The 23,628-nt window shown below is 40.3% G+C and overlaps 2 protein-coding genes across 7 annotated transcripts in view; one reads left to right on the forward strand and one right to left on the reverse strand.

The window, feature by feature from the left end:
* The first annotated feature begins 69 nt into the window (after positions 1-69).
* On the forward strand, positions 70-14,633 carry LOC125241766 (protein Spindly). The gene is made up of 9 exons (XM_048150386.1): positions 70-1,515; positions 1,940-2,173; positions 3,157-3,411; positions 9,717-9,920; positions 10,623-10,849; positions 11,225-11,327; positions 11,891-12,026; positions 13,733-13,857; positions 14,080-14,633. The coding sequence occupies exons 1-9, from the start codon at positions 250-252 to the stop codon at positions 14,218-14,220; spliced, it is 2,691 nt and encodes an 896-aa protein (XP_048006343.1). The 5' UTR covers positions 70-249; the 3' UTR covers positions 14,221-14,633.
* A 1,704-nt stretch (positions 14,634-16,337) lies between these two features.
* LOC125235865 (WD repeat-containing protein 44) overlaps positions 16,338-23,628 on the reverse strand; it is a 36,087-nt gene continuing 28,796 nt past the window's right edge. For all 6 annotated transcript variants that reach the window (XM_048142509.1, XM_048142493.1, XM_048142524.1 and 3 more), the window contains 4 exons: positions 21,826-21,957; positions 20,956-21,339; positions 19,712-20,302; positions 16,338-18,924 (listed from right to left, as the gene is read on the reverse strand). In XM_048142509.1, the coding sequence (XP_047998466.1) occupies positions 18,787-18,924; positions 19,712-20,302; positions 20,956-21,339; positions 21,826-21,957 (1,245 nt within the window). In that variant the 3' untranslated portion in view covers positions 16,338-18,786. The remainder of the gene's footprint in view (positions 18,925-19,711; positions 20,303-20,955; positions 21,340-21,825; positions 21,958-23,628) is intronic.

Here is a 23,628-nt window from a genome sequence, read left to right on the forward strand (position 1 = left end):
TGTCAAATTTGGTTTGGTTGGCTGTTGGGTTGTCATTGTGACTGTTGTCAGTTTGTCGAGTACAAACAACACAACAAACAACTGAAACAACGATCAAAGAAAACGGAAGTGTAAAAAACAGTTTAGTTTACTTTCAGTGAAATATTCTTAATTTTAATATTATTCGGAGTAATAATCAGTATACTTTTAGTGAACACTAAAGGATGGCATCAATTTTAAACCCCTTACTACTCCATCAAAACTGCTGTGATGAGTGAAACCGACGATACCGATATTCTTTTGCTTATCCCGCCGAATTTCTTCCTTGTGCCAAGTTCAGGCTCCGAAGAATCACTTCTCGATTCCTCTAGAACAGTTGTGCACAAGCCGTCTTGCACTGCTCAAGTATTGGGAAAACTTGTGAACCAAGTGCACTCTCTTGAAAATAGGTTAGAAAGCTTAGAGTTAAGTACTAACGAGAGTATTTCAAGTTTTGGCCGAAGACGTAAAAGTTATGAAACAGAAAGTTTTGACAGCCGCAGTCTCGACCGTAAATGCTTTACTTTCCCGCGCAGGCGGCGACGAAAGATCTTAAATAAAAGGGATAGAAAAAGAGACTTGTCCCTTACAAGTTTAGACTCAGTGGGCACTGCACATATACCACCATTAAAATTCAAGGATTTCCCAGATAAATCTTCAACCAATGATACAGTAAGCATGGATGGAGACATAAGCAGTATTGTATCCACACCCAGCAAGAAAAATGATAAACTACTACTACATGAAATTGATGAATTCCTGACTAAAGTTGAGTCATATGAAACACCTGATTCTAAAATAAAAAATGAAATATCCCTTAGCCCAGAGAATGTAATCAAAGCTACAGGTGATTACATGGCTAGAAAGATGGACCAGAAAATGGGTGCTGATGACATCAAACTTCCAAGTGGTAGAATTGTATCCAGTAACATATTAGATAAATATATCTACCTGGTTAAGAATAATCCTGAAGCAACAGACAAGCCAACCTCAAGCAATGTTAGGCCACAGTATGTTACAGAGGCAAATGAAAAGTTGGCATTAGAAACCCAAAAAGGCAGACTCTTAAAAAATGAAGCAAAATCTCCTTCCAGCAGAAAGTTAAATTTCGTAGATTCTAAAGACATCCATGTTACATCAACTCCGAAAAAATCACAATCTTATTTAGATACATTCCGTCCTTCTAGTAATAAAATATATGATAGAGCCTCAAAGGTGTTGGAGCAATACAAGTCAAAAAACTTTGGAAGCAATTCTCAAAATTCTTTAGCAGATACGAGTCACTCCCTGTCTCCTAAAAAAGATGAATTCAAGATGCCACAGCTGAGACCATTTCCAGAGGGCAAAGATGGTTTGAAAATGAGTGAGTTTCGCAACAAGTACATAGACACTATAGACACAGATTTGTTGAGCTTGAGTGAGATGTGGGGTGAGAAAAGGGACAAGGGGGACAGGATGGAGAATGCAAAGTTAGAGGAAGAAAAACTTAAAAGAGAGGTAACTAAACTATCTTATACAGCAAAGACTAGTGTATACAGCAAAAATTAGATTTGTTGTTTCATTATACTAGAAATATAGTTAGATTTTTCAGATTTATGTGTTACTAGCTTTTGCCCGCGGCTTCGCTCGCGTTAGAAAGAGAGAGAAAGTAGCCTATGTCACTCCCCATCCCTTCAACTATCTCCACTTAAAAAATCTCGTCAATTCGTCGCTCCGGTTTGCCGTGAAAGACACAACGTGACAAACAAACAGACACACACACACTTTCCCATTTATAATATTAGTATGGATTTTAATACAAATTTGATATGTAAACTGGACAGTCAATTGCCCAATTGAACTTGCATGCAGGTCTGTACTTCTTTTCAATAGATGCTATAGTGCCTATGTATGTTTTTATTAATACTTTACAAATTTACAGCATTGTGAAACCATAATCCAGCAATTACAAAAGAAACTCCTGGAGCAGCAAGAGAAGCTGGCAGTAGCTGTGAAAGTAGACCACAGCAAGGACCAGGCCATCGCCAAGCTCCGGGACGCTTGGCTAAAGCTTACTAGCAGCCTGGATCGGGCAGAGGAGCGCCACAAAGCTGCATTGGACAAAATGATGCGGGAAGTTGACAACTTCAAAGCTGTAGCTGATGAAGCACAGAAGGTATATTTTCTTCTTCTCTTTAAATTCTATTACCCTCTGTTGGGGTGTAGGGCTCGAATCATTTTCCTCCATTGACTCCATATATTTTTTAATACCTTTTTATTGTAAAACAGTGTATTTACTTTTGCGCATTTATTAGCCAGCGTCCACACTTATGAGACGCATGTCTTGCGGCGCGAAACGGACTGCTCCGCCACGCCGCCTGAATGTAATTCAAAAAACGTCTCCTCAGTACATTTTGTATAGGAAGGACGTAAGACGCGCCCAAGGCGGCGTGGCGGCGCGCGCCGCGAGACACGCGACGCTTAAGTGGGGTCGGTCCCTTACATACTAGCTTTTTCCCGCGGCTTCGCTCGCGTTAGAAAGAGACTAAAAGTAGCCTAGGTCACTCTCCTTCCCTTCAACTATCTCCACTTAAAAAATCACGTCAATTCGTCGCTCCGTTTTGCTGTGAAAGACGGACTAACAAACAGACACACACTTTCCCATTTATAATATTAGTATGGATATTTATTTATTTATTTATTATTATTTATTAAAGGAGTAGCAACAGCTATTTACACAGATAATACAAGAAAGTCAACAAACAAAAAAAAACAAAGAGCTAATTACAGGAACTCACAGGTAGTGATAGAACAAAAATAAAAAGATGTAAGTACGCTTAGTGCACACATTCGTGTCACTGCAGAAAAGTTTTGCAGGAGAAATTAAATTTCACGACTTCGAAAATTTTTGCTAAACCAATAATTTTTTTTATCAGCTGTCTTTTGTGTGGACATTTTTTCATACATCTGTGGGTCGCAAAATACGACTATCGAGTCGTATTTTCGAGAGATTAAAATTTTTTTGATTTTGTAGATTTTTCATTTGAGAAACGAAGAATCAAACAGACAGACTTATAAAACATTTCAAATTACAGACAATATAGACCTTATGGTTGGGTATTTATTTTTTGACTTATTTTAACTTACTTTAATTTACAGAAAACTAGCCATTTCGAATCAGAGCTTTACAAAGCCCTAGACTTGGCCCATGACTACCAAGACAAGTGCAAGCAACTAAACCTGGAAATGAAGCAGGTTAGGGCTAGCACTGAGAGTGCACTTGCCAGCAAAGATGAGCTTCTAGCGAGCAAGGACAAGGAAATACTTGCCTTGAAGGAAAACTATGAAACGGTCATGAGATTGAATAAACAGTCTACAGATTGTGTAAAGAACCTGGAGGATGTATTGGAAAAGGTGGGTAATAGTATTTTAAATAGATTATCTAATGTTAATAATAATAATAATAATAAGCCCCCAGGGCAGCTTGTGGCGAGCTGAATGGGAAGTGGCGTCCCTTGGGTCCCATGCCCCCGAGAGTCGGTCAGGCCCCTCCCTCCGGCTTGCCTTCACTGGCCGGCCGGAGTGAACACTGAGCAGGGGCCGCAGGACTCTCACCTCTGGCTTGCCTTAACCGGCCGTCCAGAGTGGGGTGCCAGAGCTATATGCTTGCAGGGTGGAAGTGAAATATGCATAAGACGCGAGTTGGCACAGTGGCTGTTTCGTACAGACTGGGTAGAAAGCGGCGCACACCTCTCCGCACCCTGAGCCGCTCACGAAATGTTGTCCCCTTGTCGCTCCGTGCGAGTGGCCGTTTTCGGGGACCCATATAGTGAGTTGGCGAGTCACCGCCTGCCTATTTTGTCATGTTTTATAACATATGAGCAAGGCAGGTGCCATAGTATTTCCGATAGTACCAGTTACCAATCCACCAGCAACTCAACCTAATAGCCCGGTTTCTTTTTGTACCATTTTCTTACAATAGTTCTACATTAACCGGGGCTTGTCCTTGGGTGCATTAATATAGTGCAGACAGGGATAATCGCCGGTTAGTGTCACATTACTTTTTAAATTAAACTGTCTTAAAGGGCCTCTGCGCTGTTGGCTTCGGCCCCACGCACGCCTCCCAAAAGTCCGGGACCCCATGGTCCCGAGAACTGGAAAGGACATACAAATAATAATAATAATAATAATAGGTGTTACATTAATTAAGACAGTGAGTCATGACACCCTGTAAGGGCACACAATAATACCTACTTATTCTATAATAATTTAGTCCATGCATGTTACACATAATCATAATTATTAATTATTAGTATTTATAAATAATTTATGTACATTAAAAATATTTTTAACGGTTTTTTTACACATAAATGGTTATTATCAATCGTAAGAATATTTAAATTTATAATCCAATTTCAATTCTATATATTATGTATCACTAACTTTAAGATGAATATTGTGAAAGTATAATTAACATTTTTCATTTTCATGTATGTCATTATTACAATTATATTATTATAGTGCTGTCAATAGAGACAGACCGACGATATTTACTATTATTCGGTATCCTCAAAGAATTCTTGGAGGCTGTAGTAGTTTTTATTTAATAGGAATTGTTTGAGTTTACGTATAAATATATTTTCAGACGCTTCATTCTTTAATTCTTCGGTAAGTTTGTTATATATCTTAATGGCCATCATGTTTGGGCTCGCTTGGTAAAGTTTTAGGTGGCTATTTGTAGTGGTTGCCAGGTTATTTTTGTATCTCGCGGCGTAACGTCGTGGTTGTTCACCAACTTTTGTGAAGTATTGTTGGTATTTCCGGACAAATTTGCAAATTTCTAATATATATATTGATGTTACGGTTAATATGTCATATTCTACAAAGTATGGCTTGCAACTGTCTGGGATTTCGATGTTGGCAAGGATACGTACGCATTTTTTTTGAAGGATGAATAGATCTTCAATATTTGTTGCGTTTCCCCAATGTATAATACCGTATTTTAAACTAGAATAGGCATATGCGTAATAGGCATTGAGTGCTGTTTTTAGGTCGGTACATTTCTTTAATTGTCTTAAGGCATATGTGAATTTAGATAATTTGTTAGCAATTTTTGTTACATGGGCTTTCCAATTAAGGTGCGAGTCAATATCTAATCCAAGGAGCGTAAAAGTATCGACACATTCGATTTCGGTTCCTGCAAAAGTGTACTCGATTTGTAAGGGATCTTTTTGTCGGGGCCGAAATTGCATTAGTTTCGTTTTTGAGAAATTTATCTCCAAATTATGTTCTTTTAGCCAGTGTGAGATTTTTGTGAGAATATTATTCAAGTCAGCATATAATTTTTCATTGTCAGTACAAGATGTTACAATAGAGATGTCGTCTGCAAACATTACGCAAGTTTCATTTAGTATTTTGGGCAAATCGTTTATGTATATTAGGAATAATAGACATGAGAGGGCACCGCCTTGGGGTATTGAACTTGTCATTGCCAATGGGTTAGATTTAATTTTTTGAATGTTACCGGTTGTTTTGTCAATATGTTGAATTTCGACGTATTGTTCGCGGTCTTGCAGATATGATGCAAACCATTTGTGAGCCTGGCCTCTGACACCTATAGCATATAATTTATCTAAGAGTATGTGGTGTTGCACCCTATCGTAGGCTTTGGACATATCGAGTAGGATACCTATTGCGTATTTTTTATCGTTTAATATGTTTGATATTTCTTGCATATATTTATAGGTAGCTAAGATAGTTGACCTATTTTTCCTAAATCCATTTTGCGAATCGTGAAATATGTTGTATTTCTCACAGAACGAGTATAATCGTGTGCACATCGCCTTATCAAATATTTTTGCAGATGTCGGTAGGAGTGAAATAGGCCGGTAATTATTAGCCTCCGTTTTTTTACCTTTTTTAAATATTGGTTTGATAATTGATGTTTTTAAAATATCCGGATAACTTCCTTCCAAAAAGGATTGATTGAGGAGAATACAGTACGGTATTGTCAGTTCATCGGCACATTTTCTTATTAACGCTGGCGGTATTTCATCGTTTCCATGGCTATATTTGTTTTTTAATGATTTAATAATTTTGTTTACCTCTTTCAGTTCAGCTGGCCGTAAGAATAGTGAGTTGGTCACCGGGTCAAGGACCGGTAATCCGCGCGGGGGCGCTCCCCCGGCGGGGGCGCCGACAGATGCAAAGAATGCATTGAAGTGGTTCGCTACTTGATAAGAGTCGGACGTCGTAAGATTATTGTGGATCGTTAGCTCGATATTATGTCTGGTCGGTTTGTTGTTTTTATTAGTGTGTTCTTTTATTACGTTCCACATACACTTTGTTATGTTATCAGCTTTTTTTAAGTCCCGTATATATACTTGTTTTTTTGATTGCCTTATAATACGTTTTAGAACCTTATTGTACATTTTGTAATGCTTAATTAGTATAGGGTCTTTGGAATACCTAACTAGTATTTGTAATAGTCTCTTGTTTTTGCATGAGATTTTAATACCTTTTGTAAGCCATTTTTTCCTAATTTTAGTTTTTATTCGAATCTCTTTAACGGGTATACATGTATCGAGAATGTTTCTTAGAGTATTGTCAAATATTTTGTAATTTTGCTGTAAGTTTCGGTTTTCTTTCAAAAGGTTGGTCCATTGTATATTTTGCAACTGTTGTTTAAATTTGTTTATATTCGCGTCATTAAACATTCTTTTATTTACGATAAAATAGGAATTTGAGTTAGTTTTACTTGCGTTAGGTATATACACACTAGTGCTCGCGTGGTCCGAAAACCCATAATCTTGTACATTTGTTGTTAATAAGTTATCGGTAAAGTTTGTGAATATCAGATCTAAGCAAGTTGAACTGCTTTTCGTTATTCTCGTAGGTACTGAGATTTTTTGCATGAAGTTATACTCTAGCATGAAGTTTAGAAAATACGAGGTATTTTTGTCATTTTGTAAAACGTTTACATTAAAGTCGCCTCCAATAATAATTTTCTTATTTTTATATTTGCTAGTTAATAGTGATAATAGTTGTTTCATTTGTTTATAAAATACGTCAGTCTCTCTGCTATTCCAATATACTACCACTAAAATTATATCTAAACCTTTTAACTCAACAGCGCACATTTCTACAATATATTCAACCGTCATATCCACTATGTCCTTTCTCTCGATGTACTCCAAATCTTCCCGTATTAGTATGCACACGCCGCCGCCACTGTAGTTTGCGCGACAGTATGATGACGCAATGACGTATCCATTGATTTGCACCAGTTCTATTTTTTTTTCAGTGAGCCAAGTTTCGGAAATGCAGATGGCATGGTTTTCATAGTTTCCTTGGTCTATAAATGCTTCTAGAATTGTTAATTTATTGTACATACTTTGCATATTTTGGAACATTATAAGTAACTTATCATTTTTAGTGACGAAAATTATTTTTATCGGGTGTGTTGTGTTGAGTGGATTGTGTGTTGTAAGGTGTTTCACTCATGTTTAAAGAGGTTCCAATATCAGTGCTTCTTGTGTTCCTCGATATATCGGATTCGGCGTGTATCTCGTCAGTAGTGTTATTGGTAAGTGGTTCATTCATCGGTAATTTTGAAGGTTTTTCTGTACCATGGGAGCCTTTGAGTTGCTTTTGCGAATCTATCTCTGGTTTATATTCGAGACCATTTATGTAAAGTTTACTGTCCCTTATGACGGCGTGTTTTCCTTGCCTGCGTGCTTCTATTAGGGTTTGCCGCAGTTTTTTCCTATTTTCCAAGGCTTCGCTATTAAGTACATCGGCTACAGCGTAGCCGGAGCCCTTAAAGAAGTGTGCGTTACTCAATACGTATTTTTTCATTCTTTGGCTAATAAGTTCGATGATAAGAGGTCTTCGTTGTCCTTTCTTCCCTACTCGCTTTACTGATTCTATAAATCCATTGATCTCTATGCCTAGGATGTCCCTGAACATGTAGGTTATTCGTGGAAACAGGTCCTGTTCGGTTTCCTTGTAGTCGTAGTTCTCGTCTAAGCCGTAAAGTATAAATTTTTTTTGACTATCACTTGTAAGAGTGCCTGGGTGGGTGGTTATTTTAGGGTGCTCTTGGGTGGTGGAGATGGTCATGTGTAGATTTTGTAGTTCTAGCTTTAGTTTACTGTTTTCTGTTTCTAATATTTGTATTTTATTGTTAGTAATTTCTAATTTCTGAGCTAGTGATTGTTGTTGTTGCGACAGATCTTGTTGTTTACCTAGTACCTCTTGCTTAAATTTACTTAGTGCCGAATCTATTTCCGACTGTATTAATACTTTCAGGTCGTCTATAATGTTTTTATTATTTTTTCTTAGTTTTGTTTCCATAAGTATACCTATCCGACCTATCATAGTCTCTGATAGATCTTGTTGAGTCTGGTCTATGTTATACAGGGTATCTTGTTGTCGTGGCGATTCTTCGTCTACTGACATGATTGTTGTGTTTGTTGTGTCTAACTCTGTGTAGTCCAGTGGTCTGCGGACAGGGGTTTCGTCCGTTTTTCGGCGTGTTGTTATGTTAGAGCAGTATGGGCAGTTAGGTACTATTTTTTGCTCTGGTTTCATTTCCCTAAATGCAGCTGATGTTATATTCAGACACGTATAATGGTAGGTGAGAGTACATGTCATACATTTAATTAATTCGTTTCTCTCAAGTCTCAACTCACATCCTTTACATTCCATTGTGTAAGTATTTTTATGTTATTTTTCAATCGTCGATCGTTAATAGTAGGCCTATTTTAACGGCAGTTGTTATCTAATGGGTAGGCGGGGCGATGAGGATAATCTGTCGTTTAGTTCAATAGGTGTCAATACGATTATATTGGTCTCGCTCTTTCCGCACTGTTCGTTGCGTACTGTCTATCTCTCTCTCTCTCATTCGTCTACCGGCTTCGCAGTGATATTTCGCTATGCGTTTCAATAGATGGCGTTGAAGTTAATTTCTGAGGATAATCTTAATTTTTGGGTGATTTGTTTCTAATTTTGTTTTATTTACAGATGTTTAGGTATCTTTCCTATTCGCTTTATCGGCTGAATTACCTTTTTTGGATCCCCGTTGACTTCTTTACTCTTTAAGATTCACATCCTAGAGTAACGGTTTGTTCAGTTTGAAGCTTCGTTTTTCACTCATTTTTAATCCAAATTAGCACTTTGTTTTGCATAACTTCACTTTCACTGGCCGTATGGAAGATTATAAACTGCTTAGTCCGTGATTCACTGCTTTTGGCTTATCCAACGATTTAATTAATTCGTAAAGATACGGAGCTTATATTCACGTTGACAGCGCTGCCATCTGTCCTGTCCTGTTTTACGCAGGAAGCGTATTGTAATTTCCCTTAAAAATGGCTGCATTTATCGCATAAAACAACCGAAAACTACACAATGTGGAATTAAAACATCGGCATGTTTTGTTTATTTATTTAAACTTTATTGCACATAACTGTACAAATGGCGGACTTAATGCCTAATGGCTTCTCTAACAGTCAACCATCGTGCCAAACAGAGACAAGTAAAAATGGTGCAAAGAGAATGAAAAATAACAAAGATTAGAATTAATTGAAAACAACTGAAGTACTATACAAAATACTGATAAAATACATAATAAATAATAATATTATGCATATATACTTTATTAAATTTACTATGTAATTAATACATACAAATAGTATCATGGATTTTTATTTGTGTTATAGGAAAAATCGGACCACAATGATTCAAAGCAAAAAATCTACGAGCTGTCCCAACGGCTGCAGTCTATTGACGAAGAAACGGCCCTCGTACATCAAGAGAGGGACCTCCTGAGGACCAAGGTCGCAGAAGAGCGCGGCCGAGCAACCATACTGGAGCGACAGCTCGCCGACAAACAGGACCAGTGTAGCGACCTTCTCAACAAATGCGTATGTCATAGTTATAATATCTCATATATCTAACTCAATCAATTAAGAGAGGGCTCACAAATGTATTTGTAATTGACCAAAATGAAAATAATAACTGGTAATTTCATTCCATTTACTTAGACAACAATCAAACAAATGCTAGATGCGGATACAAAGTCATTGTACTGAGAAAAATCTTATTTTCGGGTTAACTAATTATAATGGCATATAACTACTATAGTATGAATTTTCTGAGATGAACGTTTCGCTTTTGCCGTAATCTGTTAAACAAACGCCTTTGTTTCTATTATTCACGGTGGCTAGCTCCCGTTTCCACAGCACGTGCTAAAGTCTTAGTGTAGTTAAAAAGCAACTATCATGATAGCAATAAGGTTCAAATTTATTAAACAGTTTGCAGTATGCAGGTAACTTTTTTTGAAGATGACAAAACGTGTTATCTCCGAAAGGGCTTTTTATGGATTTGAACCTTATTACTATCATGATAGTTGCTTTTTAACTACACTGAGAATATAGCAGGTGCCGTTTAAAAGGGAGCTAGCCGCCGTAAACAATAGACACAAAGGCCTTTGTTTAACAGATTACGGCTAAAGCGAAAAGTTCATCTCAGAAAATTCATACTATAGTAGATGTTGTCAAAACTGTGTTGTTTTTAGTTTGACAATAACACAGCTACTTATAATATTTTTACCATCTTTTGTTCAGGACAATCTTGATGCTGAAGTTAAGTCCCTGCGAAAACAGCTGGAACTCCAGAAGAACGAGCTAAAGTGTCACTACCAGAAGCAGCTAGAAGACGCCGTCCTAGCCAAGCTGCAGGAGTTCCAGCAGCAGCTGGAACATGCTGAGAGGGACCTGGAGAACGATGCGAGGGGCAAAGAGAGTGCTATGCTGGAGACGTTTAACAGGCAGGTCGCTAGGATCGAAGAGCAGTGAGTTTCGGTTTTATAATAATTACTACTAGTCTAAAACTTGCCCAGGACCTGGAAAATGACCCGAGGGGAAAAGAGAGTGCTATGCTGGAGATATTTAATAGGCAGGTTATCAGGAATATCAGGATCGAGGAGCAGTGAGTTTCATTTCTACACTGAACATGTTTGGTAGTTATGTTTGCTACCAGTTGACTAAAATATATGCTAAGTAATATGCAGGCATTAAAGCAATCTGAACAGCACAGACTGATGTGTAACCTGTAGTGAAGAAAATATAGTAGCCTTTTCTGGACGCTTTTCTTGGTTTTCGTTCATTACTGTCTTCTACCTAGGACCTAAAGTGATACATTTATTGCAATTATTTTATTGTTTTAGACACAAATTGGAGATTAACGTTCTAGAAGAGAAACAAAAAGAAGAGGTAAAATTATATCGACTACAACTAGCTCAGGCCAGTGAAAAAATCGGCTTATTGGAGGTAAGTTATTCACTATCTTACCACAATTTACTTTAGTCTCGAAAGGGCAAAATAACAAGAAAGCTAAAATATTGGGTATTTTTGTATAATCTACGAATAATCAGATTCGAAAGTAGAGGTAGGACTTAAATGCCCTATAGAGGTATTATCCGAGCAGTTTATCAATCCGGGCGAAAGCCTACGCAGCTATAGTCGTTTTATATTTTATATGTATATTCAAAGACATATATAACTCCGTATAGACAGGTAAAGTCTAAGAAAAAAACGTACCTCAGTACCATACAGAAAAAGGTACAGTGGCGTAGATGGCATTACACCTTTGGGGTACGCTCAGCTAGAAGACGCTAATATTAATATTTGACATTTTAACACATATCAAGCTAAGAATATGGGCCAAATTGTCATAACTGAGGTTCAAAAGTTTTAAGCCTGTGTCAAGAGGTGGCAGTCTATACACTGTGATTACACATTTTACTTCGACAGTAACTCTCTATAGTACTCGATCCTCTTTGGTATAATGTACTATTTGACTTGTAAAATAATAGTTGTTGAACTATGCGCAGAGTAAGCTGGAGTCCCACCGGCGGCGGCGCGGGCAGATCGCGACGCAGCTGCACGGCGTGATGCAGCAGCAGTGGCGCCAGGCCGTGCGCATCCTCACCAGCGGCCAGGAGCCGCTCGACCTCACCAGGGACTCGGGTCAGTGCCGACTCTAGATCGTGTCATGCGGCAAATTTCAGAGTTATCGTGATTAGGCTACTTGACCCTTTTTTAAAGTCTGTCTTATAATATAAACTGAAATAGATACCATACACTAAAGAAAAAGCGATCAAGCCCACTGGTGGCGAAGCCGGGAATCGAACCCGGTTCTCCAACTAACGCGGCTGACGTGATAAACCGCTACACCACGTCGATCGCTGAGGTACCCGTCGAAATTTCTCTAGTGTATGTTATCTCTGAAGCTAGGCGCCTTTGACCAACTCTAAGGGCGAGCATTTTGTGCTTGCACCTCCTATATGAATCCTTTTGCAGGTTTTCTGTCTTATATGATTAAGTACTGTCCAATTAACCGAAATAAAATATTACCATATTTTATTGTGACTTAAAAACAGAAAAAATATTTTTAAAGTATACTTTTACGTAATCAGGCGAGAATAACAGTCATGTTAATCTATACATTATCTGTGCATCAGGACATTCTACTGGAAAACAAAATTTTTTGACTTTTTAAGTATGAAGGCATAAAGTTTAATAATTATGTCAGTGATTGTTTTGACGTGCAGTAAGGTTCTAATTCGATGACGTCACTACATCGCTGACAACGTTTTCGGTGGCCAAAAGAAATAAAAAATTACACACATTTAAATCGAAAATTCGTAGTCGTCATACACTTTTAATACCCAATAAATCGAGGGTTTACTGGTGAAACCAGATAAGTTGAGCAAACCGCGCGGTTTTTGAAATTCGAACTAAGTATGTGTAAATTACACAATGTTGTTATTTCAAGGACAAATTATCTCGATTTATCGGGTTTCACCAGTAAACCCTCGAAATATTGTTTTTTTTTATGTCAAATACCTACTACAAAAGACACCAAATTCGATATGAGTCTAATAGCCTATAGCTGGTTCCATACAGAGCGAGGCATGTCGCGAGGCAATTTGCTCAATGCTCGCACGGCAGACGTTCAGTGTAGACGTGGCTCGGCCGAGACAGCACGCACGTTTTGCTCGGCCGAAATACCTGACTCGACCAAGGCACTTAATTGCAAATTTGTTGCGTGAGCACATTGCCTGGCGACGTACGTCCCTGACTGTGTGGACCCTTTCATAACGTGCGGAACTTTTATAGTCTACATTAGGTACACATACACAGCATACACTACACAGCTAAACTGAATCTCGTAGTTTTATTTGTTTTTACTTAAAAACTACTGTACTGTATCTTTTGATCATTACCATAATCAAATAGAGTACCTTCAGGAATTACGATTGATCATATTTCCTCCACTTTGACCTCATCGCTACAATAGTACACCTAATTAGTGATATACACAATTACACACGTCAGTATTGAATAACTCCGCAGTAGGCTCGTGGACGCACTTTTATCTTATCTTAAATCTGCGGGGGCCCTTACGGATACACTGCGACCCATCGGGATCTTTTATGCAATTACCCCCTACGATCCTAAGATCCTTCAGCTATTCAGGAGCTTCTCGACCATCTCCACGTATCGGATGATGAGGCTCATGGGTAGCTCTCTGAAGTCCTTTGACACCAGGTAACCTGCTCCGAAGTTCTTCATTCTTTGTCTGGCGAGGGCGTGACATTTACACATTAGATGTCTGACGGTCTCTTCCTCTTCTCTCGGACGCACTTTTACAATGATTCCTCACATTTCAGCGTCGACGCCGGCTCCTGACTTCGCGGGGAAGGTGCCGCCGTTGTCGCTGCCGCCGCGGCGCGAACGCGACCCTTTAAACTTTGACGGACTCTCCGACCACGAGTTACAACACTATGTAAAATTGGTAAGTACCATTGCCGATTACCTACCGTGTTAAGTACCTAGATGTTACGAAATAGCACGATAAATGTCAAATTAAAGTCGATCGAATGAAACAAAGCAAAATCAAATCTGTTCCACTTAGTTTTCGATTTCTTTGGAGTTATTTAGTACTGGTATTAGGACATAAGAGCCCCAACCCCTAAGAGAATAAATAAATGCTAATACTTTACTATGATGACAACAGCTGCTGACCAAGCCGCCGGCGTTGGACAGCACAGACGCGCGCTCGGTGTCACCACACGAAGAACCCACAAGCGACCGGCCCGAGCGCAAGGCGCGCCGTAGCCTCAACCACAGCGGACCCAAGCCGCCTTGGAAGGCCTGACCCTCACCGCAAGCAATACGGTTCCAACCTCTAACTCTCTTTTACCGCTAAAGACGTCAACTCTCCAGATCAGGATGCGGCCCGAGCGTAAGGCGCGCCGCAGTCTCAAACACAGGGAGCCCAAGGCATCCTGGAAGGCCTGACCCCCCACCACAGGAAATACTGTTCCAACTTAACTCTCACCGCTAAAGACGTCAACTCATTAGACCAGTGACCAGCCCGAGCGCAGCCCCAACCACTGCGAGCCTAAGCCGCCCTCGAAGGTCTGATCCCACCGCAGTGCATAGATACTCAATTTAATAACGGAAAGTGAAAACATTTTAAAACTATTTCCTGTTTTGATAATCCAAAATTTGTAAAAGAAATTACGTCCATGTACGCAATCACATAGTAAATACCATGTGCAATATAAAGATACTTCATTAATATTAATCATATTATACATTTTTAACGCATAGGTACATCAATCGCGCGCTTATTGACAAAACTACGACTGATAGCAAAAACATACATAACTCCGTACAGACAGATAAAGTCTAAGAAATGACGTACCTAAGTACCATACAGAAAAAGGTACAGTGGCCTAGATGGCATTACACCTTTGAGGTACGCTCAGCTAGATGGCGCTAATATTAATATTTGACATTTTAACACATATCAAGCTAAGAATATGGGCCAAATTGTCAAAACTGAGGTTCAAAAGTTTTAAGCCTGTGTCAAGAGATGGCAGTCTACGCACTGTGATTACACATTTTACTTCGACAGTAACTCTCTATAATACTCGATCCTCTTTGACTGATAGGTTTTTTATGTATTCTTCTTGCAGTACAAAAATACCTGTACTATTTAATCAGTATGAGTAGTCTTATTGTTTCTTTGTATGACAAAGATCGATTCAAGAAAACTTTATACGAGCAAAAGAATAGCATTTGAATAGCGGCATCTTATATGGAATTTTTATATAAGTAGGTGTTATTAAAACGAATATAATAAGTAGTTTATAAGTTAATAGGCGTACAGCACTTTGGTCACTACAGCCGAGGTGATACAGTGCGAGCGAGCTGAAAGCAAGTACGCAATAAAAACGAGCCGATGTGCATAATGAAATGACCAAGTCACATTTGTTTTTACGTGTTCCAACACATTTGTATTACTATTATTGAATTTATGCCTATTTTATGAAGTTTATGTAAATTAATTGCTCTAAATAAATACCCATGTCATTACCGCTAACTACTCATTTCAAAAGCAGTTGTTAACATAGGTATTGTGAAGGAATGTATTTTTCCCCTCACTAGCTCGGAAACACGTGTTTTGTCCTTTAATACCAGCGGGTAAAAACGCATTTTATCCACTAGTGGGTAAAGTAATTTGACCTTGAATAAAGTCAAATTAACTGCTTTAAAATTGATAAAAGTAGGTGAATCTAGTAATAAAGATGATTTACCACCTGTGGAACTACTGGAAGCAGTGATAAACGCATTTCTTACGTTGTAGTTTCCTCGCTATAGTGAGGGGAAAAGTTTTGTGTTACACTCGGGTGCAAATGTATTTTACTTCTCGTGTGTTAAAAAACTCGCAAGTTCAGGATTCTATTCTCGAACCACTCGCTTCGCTCGTGGTTCAACTATAGAATCCTTTCACTTGCTCGTTTTTCAATTCTACACTCGGCGTTAAAATACAACTTTGCCCCCTTGTATAACAAATAACTATTATTGAGTTTGAGATTAGCTCGTTTACTTTCCTGAGTTACGTACATTGACTATAGCGATCTTAATCTTAGAAAATCCAACAAAATACACTATGAATTCCATGTTTCGCTTCTTAACTTTTTTGAATGTACATTCCATTTTGCAATTTTATACTGTTGATATTACAAGGAATTTTGACAATAAATACTTTTTTATTTAATTCAGCCTTTTCACTACATTGAGAGAAAAAAAAAAAACAAAATTGGATCCACCTTGAACAATGAGAAAAAGACAGACAGTCTATCTCGCGGAAGAGACTATAGTTGAGCTCCTGTGGATATTGGGCACTAAGTTATTGTGCCCTCTACGTACCTAAACGTAGATAAATAATTATAAGTCATGAAGCAAAGAAAAACAAAATAAATAACCAGTTTTTTATTGAGGTAAACACTAGTTACAAATATATGATAATCATTCATATGACATTACAATGGCATCGCGATCTGTACAATACAATACTAAATAATAAATGTACACTTACTATAATCACATGGGTTTACTCGTTAAGGCAAGAACTTATTAAAAATATATGAGAAGTAAATATGAAACCTCCATTAGTACTAAGCAATACGAGTTCTAATTCTATTGTCTTTAAACTTAAGCAGACGTCGTCAGAAATGAGTACTGTCATACTGTGTTGCAATAAATGTTAACGTTGTACAATATCAAGAAAGCGTGTGTAATATATGACGTTTTATACATCCCCTTAAATTATACTATTGGATGTAATAAAAAGCTTTTAGGTATTTTCACAATTTGGGACCCAAAATTAGCGTAAGTTGTTAACAAAAATTAACTCTCTGTCAGTTTTGTGACGATGATTAAGCATGAAATTTCAATAAAAAAATTTTTTTGTGTTAATTACATAATATTTAAGCGATAATCCACATTCAGAACGTGAATAAAGTTAATTTTTAGACACATTTTACACTTAATTGGCGTTACAAAATCGAGTTAATTTTTGTTAACAACTTACGCTACTTTTGGGTCCTAAATTCTGAAAATGCCCTTTAACAATTTTGATCACTACAATCAGGCCAAGAAAAGTTGGCAACAATTTTGACAGCTCCGCCTCTGTAAGGGTTAAATAAACCTCATTTAGGCGTGGCTAAGAGACGGTTAGCTGGTTAAAAGATTGACAGGATTTCGAAAAACTTTAATAACAATAATGACATGATACAACCTCAAAAATACCTCAATTATAAAACCAATACACATCCTGACTAAAAAAATATAACAAAAGCCCCCAATTATTTAATAATTAAAGTTATTTTGTAATATTCAATATAAATAAGTATCGATATCTATTTTAATCATAAATAACTGTTTGCGTATTGAGTAAAAAAATCAGTGATTTTAGTTTACCTACGCATATGAAAATTAATGAGTTGAGATCGAGCTCAATATTTTAATATACAGATCTGTATATCGCATGCAAGCAAGCACGATACAATAATAATAATCACGGCAACGTCAATGACGGCGTTTATTTCATTCATCAAAAATATAAATAAAATTAATCCTCTAATTTTAAATGACAGACATCAACAAGAATATACGAAAAATCACTTAAATTACAATTGATTTTTATGATATGGCTGTAATAAATATTGCAAGTAGATGGAATACAAGTATAAATGTTATTATAAAACCCTAACTATTCATAAGCATTCGACCGTAAATAACTAAAAAATAATATTTTGTTTGCAATGTTTCGATTCCTTTATATTTTTAGGTTTGAGTTAACATGGGCGGGATATGAAGCTAAACTGCCTAGGTACAATTGCGAACACACTTTTATGCTCATCATATTAGAGTTGTGTTTAGAACTTTTGTTCGTATAAGCGTGTGTAATTGAACGCGACTCTACATTTCAAGAATATCGACATCTGAGATGTGATTAACGTGGACCCTCGCCCCAGAATTGAACATTACAGCCTGGTAAAATAGGAGAGAAATGGAACTACATTTAAAAAAATGTAGTTCCATTTCTCTCATGCAACATTTACTGTTCTCATTCGAAAGTGACTCATCAGTTGCCACATGCAAAACGGTTTACATAGACAGTGGCGCCCCTATTAATTTCTACTCTATTTTGCCAGGCTTTATGTTGCTGTTTATTCTCCCGGAGGCAAATAATGATGTGTGAAAACGGCTTAATGGTAGTTGCGAAATAAAATAACGAAACCGTGAACTCCGCAAATCAACCTTAAAATTATTATAAGAACAATCAACAGAAGAGTTAGAATGAATAAAAGATTGAATAAGTGAGAGGACAAGGAAAGACTATTAAGTCCGATGCGATGACAGATACCAGAAATTTAAGAGACGCTTTATATGATGGAAGAAAAAAAACAGCAACAAATACCAGATTTCATTTTGATATCCTGACACATGGCCCATCATAGGGTGCCGTGTTCGTGTTGAGTGATATTTGGCATGGATTGTTTGTAGCAAACACCAAGCATCATATTTTTTGTGCGAGGGCCTATATTGAGCCTTGAGAAGGAACACAGAAGTCAGTGTACATGTCACATCTATGATCAAACTGTCTTATGGACTGTCTTGTGTGCCTTTCTGTAAAGTAGCTAACAAACGACCGCACCGTACGGCGCCCTTGGAGTGTCTTCACTTAAATCAGAGCGAGAAAAGAATAACTCTTACGGGAACTCGCTCTCACTTACAGGATAGTATGTGGATGACCTTGGTGCGGTGCGATAATGTGTTAGCACTATAAGATGTGTTGGGCAAGAGTGCCCTAGATTTGGCCTTGACATTCCGTTTATTCCGTGTTAAGAGTATGATCAGTGTTGTGTTACGCGAGCGCAGAGGCGGGTAGCGAGGAGTGTTTGGGCTTGGCCTTGTGCACGAAGACGCGGATGCAGCCGTTGAAGTCCGTGCTCACGAGCACGTGACCCGTCTGTGAGGAGGACACCATGCCTTCCGTGCCCTTCTGCAAACAAAAATTATAAATAGTATGCACGATAGTATCAGAGGCCAGGTGCCGTAGACGAATGTCATTTCTGCAACGCGAAACGAAAACGAAACGCCGCGAAAGGTAGTCTGGCTCTGTCGCGCCAATACCCAAGAGCGATAGAGATAGATATCTACGAGCGTTTCGTTTCGTGAGCGTTTGCGCCATTCGGCTACGTACCCAGGAAAGAATAATACGTGGATGAGTTTTGATTAGGACGATGCGAAACCGACCTCCACCCATACTTTAATTATGTTTTCCCCTCACTAGCTCGGAAACACGTGTTTTATCCTTTCATACCAGCGGGTAAAAACGCATCTTATCCACTAGTGGATAAAGTAATTCGACCTTGAGTATAGTCAAATTTTCTGCTTTAAAATTGATAAAAGTGGGTGAATCTAGTGATGACGATGATTTACCACCTGTGGAACTACTGGACGCCGTGATAAACGCGTTTTTTGCGTTGTACTTTCCTCGCTATAGTGAGGGGAAAAGTTTTGTGTTACACACGGGTGCAAATGTATTTTACTTCTCGTGTGTTGAAAAACTCGCAAGTTCAGGATTCTATTCTCGAACCACTCGCTTTGCTCGTGGTTCAACTATAGAATCCTTTCACTTTCTCGTTTTTCAATTCCACACTCGGCGTTAAAATACAACTTTGCACCCTTGTATAACAAATAACTATTAAACATGCTTAATATTTTTTTGACATATTCGGAATTTTGTACATTAAGTATCGTGTAAAAAAGTGAACAAAATAACTAACCGGTTCCTCCTTATCATCGATTCCTTTGCTGGCTTTCTCCTCTTCCTCTCTCTCCGCAATCATGCGGATCATATGGTCTGGATTCGGCGCGAACACCGCACACGTTACCACCGCGTTGTGCGCTTTAATCCCCTCCCAGAAATCATTCCTGTCCCGCCGTACCGACGTGAACTTAGAGTAGTCGTGGTATGTCTTCCAAATATAAATGCACTGGTTCTCCGACCCGCTCACTATGTACTTCCCGTCGTGCGAGAACGACGCTTTAATCTGACTCGAAACGTTGACATAGCCTTTGTATTTGCAGGAGAGGTTCAAGTCTCTGAGATCGTACAGTCTTATTCTGCTGTCGTTTGAGGTGACTAAGATTTTGTCGTCGTTGGGCATGGGTTCTATGCCGCTGATTTTCCTCCCGGTGGAGTTCTTGCCGCGGGTGGATCGCACGTCGATCTGCGTGTGGTACTTGAGCTGGTCGGTGGTGTAGAAGATGCAGCGCCCGTCGTAGGTGCCGACGACGGCGAACTTGCCGTTCTGGCAGAAGTTTGCGGCAGTTATTAATTTTGTTTTGCCGTCGACTTCGTTCCAAACAGCGACCTGAAATAATATGTGTGTTGATAATTATATAGAGATTTTTACGGCGCGAGCAAAAGTAAGAGATAACAAAGTGTTGAATACGTAACTAATAGTTTTTTTTTATTAGTCTGCGTTAGTATCCCACTGCTGGGCAAAGGCCTCCCCTTTCTTCCTCCACTCGATCCTATCACTCGCATTTCCCCACCAGTTGGGATACATTTTTTCCAGGTCGTCGCACCATCTCCGTTTTGGTCTGCCTGAACCCCGACCTGCACCATCTATGGTAGTCCGTGGGTCCCACTCGGTAACCATTTTGGCCCACCTTTCAGGATGCATGCGGCAGACGTGTTCAGCCCAGTCCCACTTAAGCTTAGCAGTCTTGGCACCCACATCTACTACTCGAGTTCTGGAGCGCAGTTCCGTGTTTCTGATTCGATCAGTTCTGCGAACACCTAGTATACTGCGCTCCATCGCCCGCTGGCAAACCTTGAGTTTGGACTTTAAAGCCTCCGTTAACGACCACGTTTGAGCACCATAGGTTAGGATGGGCAGGATACACATGTCGATATCTCGTTATTATTGCAAAATTCCATCTCAAATTTAATGTTTGCGTTAAGGTTGTATTCTGTACAATAATTCAAGACTAATTTGCACCTTAATAACATAATTCCTACCTTCTTATCGGGAATGTTCCACAGCCTCAGCTTCCCGTCCAAACTTCCCGACAGGAAGTACCGATCATCGCGCGGGTGGAACACGATGGCCGTCACAAAGTCGATGTGCTGGAAGCAGCACAGACACTCCCCGCGCGAGATGTGCCACAGCCGCACGGTCTTGTCCATCGAGCTGGACAGTATGAAGTAGTTCTTCGACCACGAGACGTCTAGTAAATCGGACGTGTGACCGGAGTAGGTGCAGAAGGGTTTCGGGTGGAAGGGCGCGGAGGCGCCGAGCGGCGCGTCCTCGGGGCTGGGCGGCGGCGCGGTGAGCGACGCGAGCGACTCCTGGGAGGGGGTGGGGGACGATTTCTGCTCTGCGTTGTATTTTGTGCGCATGTCCTGTAAAATTTAAGGAGTCATGTAGCATGGTAAGACGAAATATGTAGCGTTGGTTGTTACAAATTGTACCTATGTTTATCATAACAGGAAGTTCGGTAGATTTGTTACTATTTTTAAAGTTTACAAGATCCAGCTCATTGAATTAGTACAAACAAACCGCCAGTTAATACGACGACTCAGTAGTTAATCTCCAGAAGCGGCGACACGATCGGTATTTGGCTCTCTAGCGCGCCCCGTACTGACGCGACCGGCATTCTCCGGTTCCGGATGTACTCGCTGAACCTCGCTGCGTGCGAGCGCTACTCAAGGACAAATCGCGCGGCGCAAAATTTGTTACAAGATTTATTACTGGTTTTATACTGTGACGCCGAACATGTAAACTTGTATTGTAGTTAGCAAAACAACTTCAACTTGGACATGGTAAACAGAAAGCCGCGCACAGAACCTGTCACCTCATTGCAAGGAGAAAATGTCAACAAAAAGTACCTGGAAAACGGCATAGGCGTCTCTCGCGACCCACACCCGCAGCAGGCGGTCCTGGCCGGCCGTGGCCAGCAGGCGGCCGCACACGCTGAACTTGCAGCACCACACGGCGCCCGAGTGCCCGCTGCCCATCTCCTGCACAAACGAGAAACTTCAACATTTTCACGTCTTGACTTTGCGAGCCCTGTACATCCTTATTAGAGAAAAATGTTAACGGATAAAACATGGAGGACTATAATACATGGTTTCTTAACTCGCATAGTCGCAACTGGTCTAAAACGCCAATTGCGAGCCAGAGTTCAGGGAGCTGGGGAGATTGATCATAGTGGTGATGGCGTCGCAGCAGGCGGAGCTTGACGCTATGAGACGCCGGAACCAAGAGCAGCAGAATCTCATATATAGACTGCTCAACCCAGCAATCCTAACGGAGCGATCCCCAAGCACGCCTACGCCGAGAGAAGAACGGATGGAGGAGCTGGTCGAGGGAGACCGTGGCTCGGGGACCCCGCGGGACGGAAGCCCACACCTTGAAGAGACCGAGCAGCAGATCGCGCTGCCCCCGGGCCCGGCTCTGTCTCCGCGGGAGGGTCTCCAGCGGGGTACCCCGACCATCGAAAGGCTGCCCTCTGATGGGTCCCCTGGCTCCTCCCCCTCGTCCTCGTCCTCGTCCACATCTACGTCATCCGACCGGAGCATGCCGGCACCGCTACCGTCGGACCCAGGTGGAAAAGGCGACCCGGATGATCCAGAGCCCCACGCACCAGGACCCTCTTCCCAGGGAGAAGAGGTATCCCAGACCGAGGCTCAACGGATCGAGGCACCACAGAGTGGCAGCGACGAGGGGGAGGAGGAGCACGAGGAGCCCTACGAGGACTCGGGAAGCTCGTGGGCCCCCTCCCCGGGGCCCGGGAGAAGTCCCGGGTCCGAGTCGGACGCCACGGCGTCAGCCGCGGGGGATACTCCGCGGACCAGGAGGTGGAGAGAGAAGGAGCTTCTGGCCCGCGGACCCCCCATCGTGGGTGTCCCCAAAACTGAGGAGGGACGTGTTCAACAGTGTGTGTTCTGTGGATACTCCTCGGTATCGAGGAATATCCACAGACACCTTAACCGAATGCACAAAGGGGGACTGGGAGCCCGCGAGAGTAAAAACATTTTTACATACTATGGATTCTTTAGGACCCCAGTCCCCCGCCGGTTCTGCCCACCAAAGTACGTCCCCCCGAGGGCGATTTTGAATAAAATTAGTAGATTAAACATGGTGTGGCTGGGTGTTGACAGCCTCGACGGCAACCACAATTAGTGGAGGATCGAGGCTGTCACCACCTGCGAACTCTTCCAATTTAGAATATATTTAATTTAGTTTGGAAAATTTTACATTGTTGGTTAATGTGATGTGTAAGCATACCTAATTAGATTAAGTAGGCTAGATGCTTTATATATGGAAACTGTATTACTCATAATGATCAGCTTATTCTATCTGTATTCTAATCGACATTACATATTGATGCCTTGGAGAGTCAACATGTGTTTCATTTATTAAACTCTACTACATCCCTACCGAATAGAACATGCACCAATAGCTTCGACCAATACATGGCGACCTTGCCAAAGCGTGTCAGCGTGTTGAGGAACTACGACCACTAAGGCTTCTCTGCAGCATTTCGTCGGTTTGCTATTTTCAAGATGGGGAAAACTGTGTCTAGAGTGGAGAAGGAAGAGGTCATCATAGCTCAGGCCGGTCAGGGCAATAGCGCCAGGACGAGTCAGGACATCAGCCACGCGGATGGGCAATCATACATAACGATG

Source organism: Leguminivora glycinivorella, chromosome 2 (assembly GCF_023078275.1).
Source record: "Leguminivora glycinivorella isolate SPB_JAAS2020 chromosome 2, LegGlyc_1.1, whole genome shotgun sequence".
NCBI lineage: Eukaryota > Metazoa > Arthropoda > Insecta > Lepidoptera > Tortricidae > Leguminivora > Leguminivora glycinivorella.